Genomic DNA, 17,529 nt, shown 5'->3' with positions numbered 1-17,529 from the left:
AGCAAGCATTCATTTTCCATCCCTAGTTGCCCTCGAGAAGGTGGTGGTGAGCTGCCCTCTTAAACCGCTGCAATCCTAGAGGTGTAGATGTACGCCCACAGTTCTGTTGGGTGGGGGGACAGGGATTTCAGGATTTTAACAGTGAAGAAATGGCGATATATTTCCAGGTCAGTAACTTGAAAGAGAGCCTCCAGGTGGTGGTGTTGCCAGGTATCTGCTGCCCTTGTCCTTCCAGATGGTGGGCCATGGGTTTGGAAGGAGCTGCCTTAAGAACTTTGGTGAATTTCTGCAGTGCATCTTGTAGATGGTACACACTGATGCCGCTGCATCAGTGGTGGAGGGATGGAATGTTTGCGAAAAGGGTAGAAATCAAGCTGGCTGCTTGACGTTGATCTTCTTGTGTGTTGTTGGAGCTGCACTCCACAAGGCAAGTGGAGAATATTCCATCACACTCCTGACTTGTGCCTTGTAGATGGTGGGTAGGCTTTAGGTAGTCAGGAGGAGGTAAGCTACTTGCTTCAGGAATCTTATCCTCTTTGTAGCCACAGTATTTATATGACTAGTCCAGTTTAGTTTCTTGTCAATGGCAAACCCCAGGATGTTGATAATGGGGGATTCAGTGTTGGTAAGGCCATTGAATGCCAAGATTTCCGACTTGTCCTTACATTGTACATGTACTGCATTAACCTGCCAAGGCTCCTTCGACAGCATCTTATAAATCTACAATCTCTACCACCTCGAAGGAGAAGGGCAGCTGATACATTGAAAACCATCACCTGCAAGTTCCCCTGGTAGCATAGTGGTTAGCTCTGTTGCTTCACAGATCCAGGGACCCGGGTTCGATCCCCAGTTTGGGTCACTGTCTGTGTGGAGTCTGCACATTCTCCCCATGACTGTGTGGGTTTCCTCTGGGTGCTCCAGTTTCCTCCCACAAGTCACGAAAGACTTGCTTGTTAGGTGAATTGGACATTCTGAATGCTCCTTCAATGTATCCGAACAGGCGCCGGAATGTGGCGACTAGGGGATTTTCACAGTAGCTTCATTGACGTGTTGATGTGAGCCTACTTGTGACACTTATAAATATTATTATATTATTATCCTGACTTGGAATTATATTATTGTTCCCTCACTGTCACTGGAACTCTCTTCCTAACAGTATTGTGGCTGTACCTACACTGGATGGACTGCAGAGGCTCAACAAGGCAGTTCACCACCAGTTTCCTAATTTCTCAAGTTTTGGTAGAACCATTTGATGTATGGAGCAACACACTATATTTGGGACATTCTTGGTCTGCACCACAATTCCAAGTTCCTGATTTGGGTCAAGCAGTTAGCGTTGGGGGAAGGGAGACGACACGGCAGACAAAAGCAGATATTTGTCAATACCTTATTTGGGAGTGGGGTAGAGGTAACGGAACAACTTTTTGCACAGCTCTTGGTACCTGGGCCAAGATCAGCAGAGACCATACCTATGAAAATCTCATAAATTATGCAGAGTTTGGGTCCCTATTTGTTATCTATGAAGAAACCTGCAAATACAGAACTAATCGAAACCAGTGTAGAAAAGTTGGCAGTCACAGTTACCCGGATAGAAATCATCCATTGTACTATTAATCATGATATTTCCAGAAAAAAAAAACGTAATACCTACCCCGAGACAACCCATGGTTCTGCATGCTGATCAGAGATGTTGAATAATCGTCCACCTAAATTTTCAACATCCTCTAGACGGCCCTCACCTGCCAAAAGGTACCCATATACATCCATTCCTGAAGAGAGGGCAAGTTTGAAAGCATAATTCCATCAGATAGCTCACTATAATGCCATATTTAATTCTAGATTTGTTATGCTGTACTCAAACTTGCAAACATCCTAGATTTTTCTGTCTAAATATTATTCATGCTTCAGAAATGCACTCCGTTGAATAAGTCAATTTAACTCTCATCATGCCTTTAAACTGGACTATTAATTCAAAGGCCCAGGCTATTGCTCTGGGGCCACAGGTTTGAATCCCACCACAACTGCCAGTGAAATCTAAATGCAATTAATAAATTCTGGAAAGGTAGTCATTTTTATGATGATTGATCATCATAAAAGGCCATTTGGTTCACCAATATTCTTTTGGCAGGAAATCTGCTATCCATTTCTGATCTGACCTATATGTCACTCCAGATCCACAGTAATGCGGTTGCCTCTTTACGGCCCTCTGAAATATCCTAGCAATCTACTCAGTTCAACGACAATTAGGATGGGCAACAAATGTTGGCCTTACCAGCAATGCCCATAGCCCATGAAAGAATAAATTTAAAAAGTTGCTCAAATCTTCAGGTGTCTCTTATAAAACTGGAACTATAATTTAGCAAGTAGATAAGCAGGTAGCATCTCAAACAACTATAAATTGCAAACGTGTGATTGCTTATTTGTATGTTACTTACCCTTAATTATATATGGATCCAGCATTTGAGCCTGCTCAAACTTCAAGATGGCATTTTTGTTGTCACCCACTCTAAAATACAAGTCTGCCAGGCTTCCCATTAAATCCACATTATCCCGCAATAATGACTTTTTCTCCAGGGAGCTGTGGACATAAAATAATTGTACTAGTGCATTATCAACTGTAGTTCAATGATTGGAAGGCTATCACTTCAATATCTCCTTTCTTCTACAGTCAGATGGGAAATGTTAAGATCTTTAAAATTATAAAGCAAAAACAACACTTTCCACTGAAATTACATTATATAATCCATTAAGCTCTTCAAAAATCTTGAACAATATGGTTAAAAACAATAAAACACAATTAGGTTTAATAGCAGAATGGGGCTTGTGGATTACAACTGTACTTGTGCTTAGGTCGTTCTAATTACATGGAATAAAACAGACGACTTTTCTCCACATCTTTGCATTTTCAAAATAAACTTTTGTTTTTATTGTCCCCTTCAGGATCTAATTTCAATTACTTTATCGCAAACTGGAAATATAAACTGAAGGACTAAGAAGCTTTAAAGAATAAATCAATTTTAGCTGAGGAGGTACACATATCTTTTGAGATAATCTCAGTGTATGAACATCCATATTAGTATACATGGCTGTTGAGGGTGCCAATTAGCTCTCTCACATAAGCAGCTTGCTGATTTTTAGTTTACAAGCTGACACATGGTTTCCAGAAGCTGTGCAGAATAAACATAGACAACATCTGTATTTTTAAAGTAGGTACTGGATGTTTAAAACAATTTTACAGAACATCAATGTCTCCTTTGAGTCGAAACATACTTAAAACACTAAGACTGGAATTGTCATTCTCTCCTCCTGCACAGTATACAACATTTTCTTACCAGATGGTATTGATTGCTCTGGTGTTGTCACCAGTGTGAACAAAAGCATATGCCTTGATCCAAACAGATAGCCAGTCCAGATTTGGAATACTCTGAATCACATTCATTGTCAGAGATGCTACCTCTGCACCCTTCACTGAAAGAGACAGGAGACCTGGACAAAAGAACAGGCAGGATATGAATAGATAACTTGTGATTTGAAAGATCATGCTTCACATCTAGCTCTACCCCGGCCATGCTGTTCCAGTATTAGCTACAGCACTGACATCTACCAGACAACGTGACCACGATAAACATCTCAAATTTAGCCAATTACCACCACCCAACACCCCTCACCGATTACTCTTGATCATTAACAAAGTGATGAAAGGGGCTGTCGACATGCTATTGAGTAGTACTTACTCAGTAATAACCTGCTCACCAATGCTCAGTCGGTATCTCATTATAGCCTTGGTCCAATGATGGACACAAGAGCGAAATTCCAGAGTGACGGTGAGAGCAACTGCCCTGGATATCAAAGCAGCATTTGGCAGTGTGGCATCAAGGAGCCCTGGCAAAATTTATGTCAATGGGAATCAGAGTATGAACTCTCCACTGACTGCAGTCATACATGAAGGCCAATCATCTCAGCCCACGACATCCCTGTGGGAGTTTCTCCTTGTAGTGCCATAGGCCCAAGCACCTTCAGTTGCTCGAATAGTGATCTTCTCTCCAACTTAAGGTCAGAAGTGGGGTTGTTAAGGCAGCACAGTGGCGCAGTGGATTAGCCCTGCTGCCTCACGCATTGAGGTCCCAGGTTCGATCCCGGCTCGGGTCACTGTCCGTGTGGAGTTTGCACATTCTCCCCGTGTTTGCATGGGTTTCGCCCCCACAACCCAAAGCTGTGCAAGGTAGGTGGATTAACACACTAAATTGCCCCTTAATTGGAAAAAAATTAATTGGGTACACTAAATTGAAAAAAGAAAAAAGAAAAAAGAAGTGGAGTTCTTTGCACAGTGTTCAGCACCATTTGTAACTCCTCAGATACTGAAACATTCGTGTTTGTCTGCAGCAAGACCTGGACAACACCGGAGCTTGGGCTGAAAAGCGACAAGTAACATTCACTGCGCACAAGTGCCAGGCAATAACCAACTTCAATGAGAGAGAATCTAACCATCTTCCCATGATGTTCAACAGCAATTCCATCTGACCAGAGGTATAAACACTATGACCACAAGAGCAGGACAAAGACTGGGAACTCTGCAATGAATAACTCACCTCTTTGACTCCCCAAAGCATAAGTCAGGAATGTGAAGGAATACTCTCCATGTTCCTGGATGAATGCAGCTCAACATCATCTAGGACAAAATAGCTACTTGATCGATGCCATACATCAACTTAAACTTTCACTCCCTCCATCACCAGCACACATAAGCAAAAGAATACACCATATAAAAGATACACGGCAACACTCACCAAGCATGCTTCAACAGCACCTCCCAAACCAGTGGTCTTTACCACTTAGAAGGACAAGGCAACAGATGCATGGGAACACCACCACCTGCAAGTTCCTCTCCAAGCCACACACCATCCTGATTTGGAACTATATTAATGTTGCTTCATGGTCACTGGGTCAACAACCTGAAATTCACTTCCTAACACGGCCTGCAATGGTTCAAGATAGCTGACCACCAATTCTCAAGGGCAATTTGGGACATGCAACAAATGTGATGCTCACATCCCATGAACAAATGAAAAACACTAAAACTGAAGAGAAAACCATGGGCAGGATTCTTCGAGCCTCCGCGCCGAAATCGCGATCAGCACGGGGCTGGAGAATGGGTGTCAAACCAGAGATCGGGTCTGGCGCAGCTCACCGCCAATCGGGCACGTGCGGTTGACACGGCGCTGGTCGGGGACCATTGAAAGAGGCCCCCGCGTTAATTCTCAGACTGCAGCTGGCCGAGTTCCCGCCGACGTGGTTCTCTCATGATTCCACCCAGCGGCAACTCGGCATGGCAGCTGCCCTGGTGGGTGGGTGGGTGGGGGGGACGGACCTCCAGCATAGCCAGGTTACCAATCGGGGGCAACCCATCCACGGGTGCGTGGGATCTTGGGGTGGGGGCATGTCTCGCGAGGCAGCCGCTGCAGGCCGCCGCAGACCGCTGCCATGCGCATGCGCGGACCCACGACCGGAAGTGTAGGGCCCCGTATCGGCAGCTGGAGCTGCGAGGAGCACTCTGGGGCCCTTCTAGCCCCCTGCATATCGGGGAAATCACCCTGGGACTTTCTCCAGCTAAGTCTCAAGTGATTCGCGGGCGTATTTCCGCGGGCGTGGGGACATAGCCCCATTATTGGAGAATCCCGCCCCAGGTCTTCTAAGGTCATGTAGACTAAGGATTTAATATCCCTATTCATTCCAGAGTGCATCCCTTAAAACATCAGCAAGATTTGACCCAGCTGTCAATTATTTCCAATGGCATAACATTTACAGCACCCAAAAAACACTACCATTCTTATAGGAGAAAGTGAAGAGCTACTGCAGCGGCGCATGAAAAATCAACATTAGTCAGATAATTATTGAACTAAATTTACTTGCAGTAAAAAGATCTGCATCACAATCAGGAGTCAATTGAAAACTCCTAATTTCAACAATATGAATTGCCATGCAAAAGTCTATGAAGCTAGTTTGAATCTCACCTCTGATCACTATAGTGCATGCACACTACCCTTTGCATCACTTCACCTCTATCACAGTGGCTTTGGTCTTAATCTACGCCAATGTTTTTCAAACAGTGGGTCGCAGACGGTTGTCAGGAGGGTCATGGAGCGATCAGTTGCGATGTTCCCGATTGCGGGTGATGCGCCCTATGGACGCTACCGGCTTTTAAATTGAGAATGCCAGCCCCGATCGGCTTTTAAGTGGAACAACGCCTTTTTCCAGCCACAAGTGGCGGCAGATAGGTCAAACGCCCAGCATGTACATTAGGCTTACATCAACACTGCAATGAAGTTACTATGAAAATCCCCTACAGCGTTTGTTCGGGTACACTGAGGGAGAATTCAGAATATCCAATTCACCTAACAAACACGTATTTCGAGACTTGTGAGATGAAACCAGAGGAAACCCATGCAGACATGGGGAGAACGTGCAGACTCCGTACAGACCGAGACCCAAGTCGGGAATTAAACCTGGGTCCCTGGAGCTGTGAGGTAATCACCGAGGAGAGATTCCTCCATTTTCTAGCTGTAAGAAAGCAAGGCAACAAGACTGTGAGGAACTGAAGGTGGATCACTTTAAGCAAGTAAAAAACTGAAATTGGGAACAAAGCAGTATGAAGATAATTTCTTGAGGAAATTGTTAATTGTGTCAATGCTAATCAGAATGCAAAGCCCATGTGTGTTATATGCAAGGATGTATTGGCAAATGAGAGTTTAAAACTCTCAAAACTTCAAAAAGGCATTTGAAGTACAAGCAAGAGGACAAGCCTCTGGATGTTTTTCAAAGGATGCAGTGAGAACTTAAATCATCAGCTGAAGTCCTTAGTAGAAATGTAACATTGAATGAGAAAGCAAGTGAGATCATATGACCAAGCAAGTGAAAATAGTGGATTGCGAAAGTTGGCTGGCATGGGTCGCGAAGGTTGGCCAGAGTAGGTCGCGAAGGTTGACCAGTTGGTAAATGTGGGTCCCAGGGAAAAAAGTTTGAAAAACACTGATCTACACTTTTCCAATTAACTCTTTGCCTTAATTTCTCCCTAACTTGTCATTTGTATCAATAAAACAGCTACATTAGTTTGGTGCACAAGAACTTTGATGTTTTGAAAATATACCTAGTATCGCATCCAAAGCCAGAGGACACTGCCGTAATACTTCCTTGTAGCTGGTGACCGCTGACCTTTCCTGTCCTGCTTTCTTATACAGGTTTGCCAACATCATATTAATCTAGATTACAGAAAGAAAAGCTGTCAGCAACACAAAAAGATTAAAGAATTTATGGGAAATAAGAGTTTTAAGATAATTGACAATTAAGCCATGAGGACAAACATATTCACGCAGCGAGTGGTTAGGATTTGTATGTGCCGTGTGTGTGGTAGAGGCAGGTTCAAACGAGGCATACAGAGAGGAATTGGATTGTTACCTAAAAGGAAGAATATGTAGGGCTACAGGGAGAAGGTGGGGGAGTGGCACTAGGTAAATTGCTCCTACAAGGAGCTAATATAGACACCATGGGCTGAATGGCCTCCTTCTGTGCTGTGATGATTCTGTGATTCCAAGTTAACTCTGGTGGTTCACCACCCTGCTGAGTTGCAATGGGCCATGCAGGCAGACGGAGTGAAGTTTGAAGCTGCACAAGAAATAGGGAAAACCAGCGAAATAGTTGCCACAAAATTGACCACTTAAAAATAGACCAGAAATTGCTGACTAAATTGGTTGCCTGTACTCTCAGTCACAGCTGGTATGTTTCCAGTGGTAATCAGAAAGAGAAATGGGAGAAAGCACCTGAAAAAGGAATATATTTGCCTTATGGAAAAGAGAAGATTCTCTTGAAACGAGGGAAGGATAGAAAATGTTCTAAGAATTCAGCACAAGACAAGTGATTCAGTTACAAATTCATGTTAAAATCTAATCTAATCAGAAAGTCAAATTAACCTCATAAAAATCACAGAATTGTTACAGCACAGAAAGGGGCCATTTGGCCCATCGCACCTCACTAGCTCTCCAAACCAGCTTCATGACTTAGTGCCATTCCCTTTTCCCCGTACCCCTGCTTTCCATTCAAATAATTATCTAATGCTCCCTTGAATACCTCAACTGCCACCACCACACATCCAGGCAATGCATTCCAGACCAAACCACTTGTGTGAAAATGTTTTATGAGCTTTAAGACTTAAAAAAGTAAGTGACAAGATGTAAAACCATTTTTAGTTGCTCACGTAGCCACAAATAATTTGAAGCTCTGAAATATTTCAACATAATGCATTATAAAAACAAACAAAAATCACAATTTTAAGATCGTGCTCAGTAAAAATGCAAATTAGACCAACAGCAAGTAGTGAATACGGAAGGTTGATCTGTGCTTGAACAAATCTGTGCAGATTTTATCCGATTTACACAAAGTACTCAAAAGTTTACCTTTGGAGTGCGCTGTCTAGTGGATATGGTGTCCAGTATTGCAACTGCATCCCTTTCTTGACGCAGCATTGTATAGCATTCGGCCATTTTATACTTGACTTCAATCTCTGATGGCAGACACTAAAATAAACATAATAAATTGTTACATATGGTTCACCTGAATTACATGGTTTACCTGTTACAAATCTCAAGTCTCACAAGAAATCACTCCACCGCAGTTGACCATAGTGCCAGAAAAAGCCTCTTTTCCTTCGTCCTGTGGCATAAATCGCTTTTTAGATCATTTTCTCACCAAGTGGGAAATAGTGGAGAACATTGTAGCTGCATTCAATAAAAGTTCTTAAATTGATAAATATTTTACACAATCAGTAGAGTTATGTTTTTGTCAGGCCATGTTTCTGCATTTACTCCTATACAAAAAAACTTTGCAGCTATATAATTAGAAAAGATTGTGATCAAGGACTTCCGCTTCTGTATTTGCCTATTTGCAACTTTCTCCCCATTAAAATTAATAGATGGAAAATCAAGAGTTGATGACTGGACATAAAAGTGGAAAACCCAGGAATATGTGCAGCAAACTCTAGATTATATTTTAATGAGTACAGCAGCAGCATGCCCTTAGTACTCTACCAACTCCATGATGGCAATTGTGAAAGTCTAGTTCAAAAAGAATAACTACTCCTCATGGTGCCAGCCTGATTTAGCCTACACTGCTCAATGGTTCTGTCACATCTATTGAAATTAACGTGCGCACACACATAAAATAAATTAATAAAACATACACTGTTCTAAGTTACATGTTCATTGAAGTGGTGGAGATAGAAAATTAAATGTGAAACAAGCTATTAACAGAGGTACAAATAAGTCAAAGTGAAATGTTTGAAAAAAAGCTACCAACTTCTGATACTTTTCTGGCTCTCTGTTGACATCCCTACAAAGTAAACAGAACAGACCCATTAGGATATGTCGAACAAGGCTTATCAAGACACACAAACTAAATATGAAAACTGGGCCATTGAATCTTGCCAGCAGTATCTATGAATAAATAACAATTCTACCAAAGTGATCTGCACTTCATATTATTGATCATAACTACTATTTTCCTAGCCTATCCAACTGAGTTCAAGGACTTCACGCCACTTCTAAAGCAGTTATCTGGATGAAACAGTTCTATGTAACAATGATTCAACTCCCTTTAATGGGTAAATATGGTAACCACTAAACTATACAGATTGCAAAATATCAGGTTAGGTTACCCCAGGCAGGCTGACAACCAAGCTGTCGCAATAAGCTTCAGCACAACTTAACTAAGAAGAGAAAACTAAATAATCAGTAAAGCCCCCATTCCGGAAAGCTGTCCAGTGACCCCTGGTGGAAGGTTTGCATACAATATCTGGGTAGAAGAAACACTGATGTTCACAAAGACTGGCTATTTGGATGAAGAATTGGAGAGCTGTTACCAAAATTAAGCATCAATGTGAGGTGGGCAGGGAAATAAAAAAAGAATGAAGAGGTTTTCTCTTATGACTGAATAGCACAAAACTTGAAGTGGACATCCATTCTGGGTACCATAATATGTGGTCAAACATATTTATGAAAACTCTCTTTAACATTACAAAACTAAAAGTAACAATAAGTTACTGCTCTCATGCATAAGCATGGTACTATAGTTGTTATGGTACTGTACTCAGGCACAACATTTTATAAATCTGGCAATTTGTGGGTGCCATTAAAAACCCAAAATGGCCAAGAAAGCTGTAAGATTGTTCTAAATCTCTACTGGTTCTTCAGTGTGCTTCAGGGAAAGGAGGCTGCCACTCTATTGGTCTGGCCTGTGTAGCACTAGTCCTACACTTGGTGATTGTCTTAATTCCATCCAAAGAAGCAGTCCAAGATCATGTCAAGGGATGAGGATAAATGCAGATTTATCTACAACTGAAAAGAATGTTTAAAAATTGCACTGCTGTGGAACAGAACGTGGTTTTGCACCCATAGCTCTCGGAACAATTTACAGATTTCAGCCAGCAAGGAGGAAGAGATCAAATCATCCTAACGAAACAAGCTCTTCTTCCTGGTTTACAGAAGCACTTCGCAATGCCTTGGTCAGGGTTCATTGTGATGCAACCCAATGAGAAAGATATTTTTCTTCCCAAGCTAACAAAAAAAAAAACACTTTAAAAAGTTTGATTCTGAAGTTTTATCCTCCAATGTTACTTACAGGGGTTCATAAATAAAAAAATGAATAGTTAAGAAAATCCTCTAGATCAGCAATGTGAAACTCAAATCTTCAAATGTAAGAATATGTATTAAATTTCATCGAGTAGTCCCAAAATAAAACTTAAAGCTACTATCATTATCAAACTTAGTTCTGAGCAGTAATTAATGTCCTATTCTAACAACATAAGGCAAATAAAAAGATGTCCAAATTCTTAACAGTTTTATAGTTTTGCTTACTATGAATAACAAGAAAGCGTTCCATGAATCTTTGATGAAAGTCTCCTATGATTGTTCTCTATTAAACAGCACAACCTGGTTGACTTGGATAGTCAACTGGTTAAAATAATGAGGAGCTGAGCCAATTGAAGTAACAAAGCACCAGATTAAACTACTGATCAATGATGATTTATCTTAGCTGTGGGAGTTAGTCACATCACAGTTGACCTCTTCACAACAACTATGTGCATTTATAGAGTATCTTTATCATAGTGGAACATTATCAAGGCCTTTCAGAGAAATGCTATCAACCAAAACTTGACATCAAACCACATAAGGAGACATTAGGATAGATGACCAAAGGTTTGGTTGAAGAGGTAGGTTTTGAGTAACTTCAAATAGAGAAGTGGTTTAGTTGAGGGTATTCCAGAGCTTGCGGTCTAGACAGCTGAAAGCATGACTGCCAATAGTAGCGCAACTAAAACTGGGATACACAGAGGCCAAAATTAGAGGAGTTTAGAAATCTCTCAGGCTTTTAGAGCTTAAACAGGTTACAGAGGTATGATAGCCTGACACCAAGGAGGAATTTGGAAAATAGGATGAGACTCTTAAAATTGAGACACTGCTGGGCCAGGAGCCAAGTCAGTAAGCACAGAGGTATTAAATGTACAAGATGGTATGAGTGAGGACAGAGGTAGCAGTTTTGGATAAGCTCAAGTTTATGGTAGGTGTATTATGGGAGGTGAGCCAGAACAGCATTGTCATAACCATGTCTGCAGCTATAAAGAATGAATAAGGGTTTCAGCAGCAGATGAGTAGAGGTAGGGGCAGAGGTGGGCGATGCGACAGGTGGCTTTGATGATTGAATGGATGTGGTCAGGGTCAAAAGTTTATCTCGAGGTTAATTATGATACCACAGTTGTGAAAATGCTTATTCAGCACCAGACAGGGACAAAGGAGAAGGATGGATTTTGTAGCAGACACCAAGGACAATGGCTTTCATCTTCCTAATAGACAGTTGGAGGAATGTTCCACTTAAGCAGTAAGATAAATCAGAGACAGTGGAGAGTCAAGTAGAGTTGGGTATACCCAACACGTGGATTTTTTTGTCTTTTCGGATCATAGAATCATAGAATTGTTACAGTGCAAAAGGAGGCCATTTGGCCCATCAAGTCTGCGCCGAACCTTAGAGTGAACACTTGACCCATGCCCACTCACTCATCCACCCTGCCCCATACCCGTATCCCCATAACCTAACTTGCATGTCTCTGGACACTAGTGGGTAATTTAGCATGGTCAATCCACCTAACCTGCGCAACTTTAGACCATGGGAGGATGCCGGAGTACCCGGAAAACCTATGCAGACACGGAATGTGCAAACTCCACACAGTAAACCAAGGCTGGAATTGAACCCGGGTCCCTGGCGCTGTGAGGCAGCAGTGCTAACCACTGTGCCACCGTGAGTGGACAGAATGGCAGTCATGTCACTGAGAGGCAGCATATAGATGAGAAATAGAAGGGGACCAAAGATAGATCCTCTGGAGGACTCCAGTGGTATCCTGAATTGTTCAAAGAATTCTGGAGTGGAGGGCTGCTGAGGGAGAAAGAATGGTGAAGAAAGTCAGGATACCTGCTCCTGATCATTACTCAGTATTGTCTGCTGGAAATGCATATATGTAGGTGTCAGGTGTGGAGATAATCCTCGCCTATGATGCAGTTGTTGATGTGGTATGCTGTTTAGTGCCATCTAGGCTGACGCAGGAAACAAAAAAGGCATTTGGGCCACTGCTGCCGATGGAGCTGAATTTTCTAGGCAAGATATCCAGAGTGTGTGGGATGTGGAGAAGAGTGGAAATTGAACTTTACGTAAATGTCATAAACCAGGATTTCCAAAAGGCACTTGATAAGCTGCCACCAAAAAAAGGTTAATATGGAATTGGGGATAATATATTAGCATAGATGGAGGATTGGTTAATGGACAGACAGCAGTGAGGAGAATACATGGGACATTTTCAAATTGGCAGATTAACTATGGAAAGTCACAGGAACATGTGCTCGAGCCTCAATTATTTATAATCAATATTAATGACGCAAAGACACAGAGAGAAGCATACAGTATCCAAGTTTGAAGATACAAGACTAAGTGAAATGCAAGCTATTAGTAGGACACCAGGGAGTGCAAAGAGATTTGGACAAATTAAGTGAATGGGAAACAAGGTGGCTGAAAGCCTAATGTGGGCAAGTGTGAGGTTATTCATTTTGGTAGTAATAAAAAAAACATGTTTTCTAAAGGCATGAAACTTTAAAATGGGATGCTCAGAAACATAGATGCATTCTGATTACAGGAAGCAATCAGAAATGTTGGTATATATGGGAAGCGGATTAGAGTATATGAATAAAGAATTGTATAAGGCTTTGGCAAGAAAATAAGGGGCTTGACAGGATAGATACAATAGGTTATTTCCCGTGGTTGGATAATGTAGAACACTGGGTCGATCATTTAAGACAAGAGGAGGAGAAATGTCTACATTCAGAGGGATGTGGATGTTTCATTGTTTGAGTATATTCTATCAGGAATTTAAAGCAGGCAATTAGCCATGAGTGTACTGAATGGCAGAACAAGCTTAAGGGGCCATAGGAGTTACTTCTGCTGTATTTAAGTTCATGTTACTTAGCTTTTGGTTCTTATACTTGGCATCTTAACTCAGGCAGAATATACCAGAAACTTCCAAGTCTCTGATTATTAATGATCCCCGATAAACCATACTAGAAGGTAGCTGCAAATATGGAACAGCATAATATTGCGTACCCATTAACTTGTTTCTGAAAAATCAAGTCTGTAAACAATATTAAGTTTACTGCTTACTGAACACCAAGAGATTGAAAAGAACCATAAAATGATGAGCTACTGAAATTTCTGCCAGGAAGTTGGTGTTACCTGCAAATCAAGTCACAATTCTCAAATGAGGTTCAGTCAATTTTAAGAACATTTTAGTCTCCTCATACCATAAAGTCACCAGATTGCTGCCAGTGCTCTGAAATCAGATAATACAAGGCACTAAAAGTGGCCTATAGTAACTCACTCCAATTTCCCTCCTCTCTCAAAGAGGCACTAAATTTCCACCCTCTGCTCCCAAAAGCAGTTTAGCTGAAAGTGGAAGCTCATCTGCATAATTGTGGGCAACCACTCATACAAAAAAATACTTTAATTTATAGATTGCCTTTGGGTGATCACCATCTCAAAGCCTTAGCTTGCTGCACAATACGTGACCTCCTCACCAATTTTTTTGCATTCAAAATTGTTCAGTATGAAGGATACAATTTGATACATTGGACATACAGCAGGCGTCATCTTCAAAAACTATGCTACCACTAGTACATACACTTTTTATTGGTTGCAGTCAATGTCAGTATTTATGTAAATACAATTATTGATTTGGCTGTTTGTCTAACAATTATGGTGCAGTCAGTCTCATTATTTTCAATAAGTTATTTGGAAGCAGCCACTCTCACATATCAGTCATGATCTCATTGAGTGGTGAAGCAGACTCGATGGGCTGAATGGACTACTTCTGCTCCTACATCTTATATGACATTTCAAGTCCTATATTAAAACTGCACTTCTTTCTATGCAATTTCCCTCCCTTGTAATGCGTGTCACTCATTTCAGGTCCTTTCTCATCTGCAACATTAGAGAAGGATCTGCTTTTCTCTTGCCGATCATGCCAATAAGGTGAATTCAAGCAAGTTCAGTTAGCATTTGAAGAGGATTTCGAATGAGTACATGTACCTCAATGTTCTGTCATGAGATTGAAATTATTTCTGTCGTTGTCGGTTACTTCTACCCCTTCCCATGGCCCAAGCTAAATGTCTCCAGCCCCCCCCCCCCCCCCCCCCCGCAAGTCCCTGCCACTGCTGTCAGTGTCTTTCTCACAATTCTTCATCTCCCTTAATGCTCTCCCCAAGTTAATCTTATCCTCAAGACTAACCTCCTGTCCCTATATCCCTATTCCCTAACCACTCAATTTTCCCAGCATTGTAAAGACTTTCCCCTCCCTTGCAAAACTGTTAATTACTCCTTGCATTTAGCATACCATCATAAATCTCCCTCTCCTTTCCAAAGGTCAAATTTTTGGCTTCCAATCTGTACACATATTTCTCACAACTCCATTCTTGAATTTTTCCAGATTTCCAGCCCTTCCACAGCACTGAAATAGCCCTAATTAAACTCACAACTTACATTCTCAGTGACGATGATTGTTAAACCATCCTTGTCCTCTCTTTGGCCTTTGACACAGCTGACCAAAACCTCTTCCCATGCTTCTCCTTCATTGTCCAGTTAAGTGAGACTTTACTTGTTTGAATCTGCTCTTGGCAATCTAATTGCAACCAGAACATCTAAAAGAACTAATTGTTTTCTATCCTTATACTATTATCCCCAAAGTAATCCCAAGATCTAATTATGGTACTTTCCTCCTCATCCACATGCAGTCCTTTGCTGATAGTTTTTGACATGGAGTCAGTTTTCATTTGCATTCTGATGGCAACCAATTGTACTGCTCAGCCATTTCTTTCAGAATTGGCAGCACCTCTGCCAACCTCTAGGCTGCCTGTGTTGTCCAACGTTGAATGAACTCCAATTTCTGTCAGTTAAAGGCCACAAGACATGGGAGCAGAATTAGGCCATTAGGCCCATCGAGTCTGCTCCAACTTTCAATCATGACTGATATGTTTCTCATCCCCATTGGCCTGGCTTCTCCCATAACCCCTGATCCTCTTATTAATCAAGAGCCTATCTACCTCTGTCTTAAAGACACTCAGTGACTTGGCCTCCACAATCGTCTGCAGCAATTGGGAGGACAAAGTTAATGGCGGGGATTTCTAGCCGTTCACGCCAGCAGGATCTTCCTGTCCCGCTGATGGCCGACCCCCACCACAGATTTCCCAGTGGAAGGGTGGGGTGCATTCAAATTCAACGGGAAATCCCACTGGCAGCGGCAGGTCATGGGGATCCCGATACTGACAAGGGTGGGCCACCTCCCGCCATTGGGAATCATACTCGGAGGGCTGCGATAAATCCACCCTAATATTTTTGACTCTTATTTGTACCTTGCCATTGATCCTATCCAGTTCCCTGTCAGACTCTAAAGATGAACCAGTCTATGTGGAACCACTGTGTCCCATGTGACTCCAAACGGAGCTTCTGGGCTCATAAGCACAAAAAACACACACTTCCACCATTGTCACGTTTACACCGCTGCTCCAATTTGCCACTGAAAGAATCAGCTCTACATCCAAACATTCAAAAACTGAACAAAAGCAAAATACTGTGGATGCTGGAATTCAGAAATATAAACTCAGAAAATGCTGGAAATACACAGGTCAGGCAGCATCTGTGGCGAGGTCAGAAGGTTCGCCACTTGGGTGTACAGTGGGTGACACTGTTGCTTCAAAGCACCAGGGTCCCAGGTTCGTTTCCCGGCTTGGGTCACTGTCTGTGCGGAGTCTGCACGTTCTCACTGTGTCTGCGTGGGTTTCCTCCGGGTGCTCCAGTTTCCTCCCACAAGTCCTGAAAGATATGCTGTTAGGTAATTTGGACATTTTGAATTCTTCCTCTGTGTATCCAAACAGGCGCTGGAGTGTGGCGACTAGGGGCTTTTCACAGTAACTTCATTGCAGTGTTAATGTACGCCTACTTATGACAATAAAGATTATTATTATTTTACAGCCTTCAGAGTGCAACAATTTCAGGCTATAATCATGGCCCCCATTTTGTTTCCATTGCATTGCAGGTTTTGGTTTAGTCTCAGTCTCACATTTTCCTTGATTTTGCTTTCATGCAGCAGCTGTTCAAATGGGAATTATAAATAACCCAAGTGTCACAAGTATAAACTAATTGTGCAAAATCATATATGTGAACATAGGTTTTGTCCTTCATTTCTACAAGCATGCACATTATATTTTACTAATCAATTTCATATGTCAGAGCTAGTATAAAATCTAGACTGATACTTCAAGACATCCTACATTGAAGGGAGATTGCTCTTCTGACATTGAAGTTCCAGGAACCGGGTTCAAAATTAGCAGATGCACATAGGCTCAGCAAAATATTTGGTCACTGAGCTCAGTGACTGTTCTAATTCTCCACCTGACAGTCGACACATTACAAAAACAAGCTGCAGTGCACAATGGCAGATGCAAAAACAGAAAATGTTGGACAATCTCAGCAGGTCTGACAGTTTCTGTGGAGAGCGAACAGAGCTAACGTTTAGAGTCTGGATGACTCTTTGTCAAAACTAGAACTGGAAATAGGATGAGATTTACACCGTTGTGTGTGTGTGTGTGTGTGGTGTGGTGGTGGTTGTGGTGGGGGGGGTCGAATGGCAGTGTGGCTGGTTAGAGGGCCAGCGATAGGTGGAGATTGGCAAAGATGTTGTGGACAAAAAGACAAAGGTAATATAAATGGTGATGATAATGACTAAGAAAGGTGCTGAAAGTAGCACATTAAGAGATTAGGATATGTTAACGGCAAAATAAAGGTAAGCAGTGTGTCAAAGGACAACTTGGAACAGAAATGGGGAAGATAGAGAGAGAAAAACAGAGCGAAAGAGAGCAAACGAGCGAGAGAAAGAGAGAGAGAGAGAGAAAA

General features: G+C 41.9%; 1 protein-coding gene across 2 annotated transcripts in view; it reads right to left on the bottom strand.

Annotated features, from left to right (window-relative positions):
- Positions 1–17,529, bottom strand: part of anapc7 (anaphase promoting complex subunit 7) — a 45,372-nt gene that overhangs the window by 13,401 nt on the left and 14,442 nt on the right. Inside the window, exons 3-8 of one of the 2 annotated variants that reach the window (XM_038789080.1) lie at positions 9,346–9,378; positions 8,448–8,567; positions 7,145–7,256; positions 3,333–3,486; positions 2,436–2,578; positions 1,652–1,769 (exon numbers count right to left, since the gene is read on the bottom strand). In XM_038789080.1, coding sequence (XP_038645008.1) covers positions 1,652–1,769; positions 2,436–2,578; positions 3,333–3,486; positions 7,145–7,256; positions 8,448–8,567; positions 9,346–9,378 — 680 coding nt within the window. The remainder of the gene's footprint in view (positions 1–1,651; positions 1,770–2,435; positions 2,579–3,332; positions 3,487–7,144; positions 7,257–8,447; positions 8,568–9,345; positions 9,379–17,529) is intronic. The other variant, XM_038789088.1, reaches the window with a different exon arrangement.

This window comes from Scyliorhinus canicula, chromosome 1, assembly GCF_902713615.1.
Source record: "Scyliorhinus canicula chromosome 1, sScyCan1.1, whole genome shotgun sequence".
NCBI classification, from domain to species: domain Eukaryota; kingdom Metazoa; phylum Chordata; class Chondrichthyes; order Carcharhiniformes; family Scyliorhinidae; genus Scyliorhinus; species Scyliorhinus canicula.
Note: the sequence above shows the minus strand (reverse complement) of the source record. Positions and strands in the feature narration are given on the sequence as shown.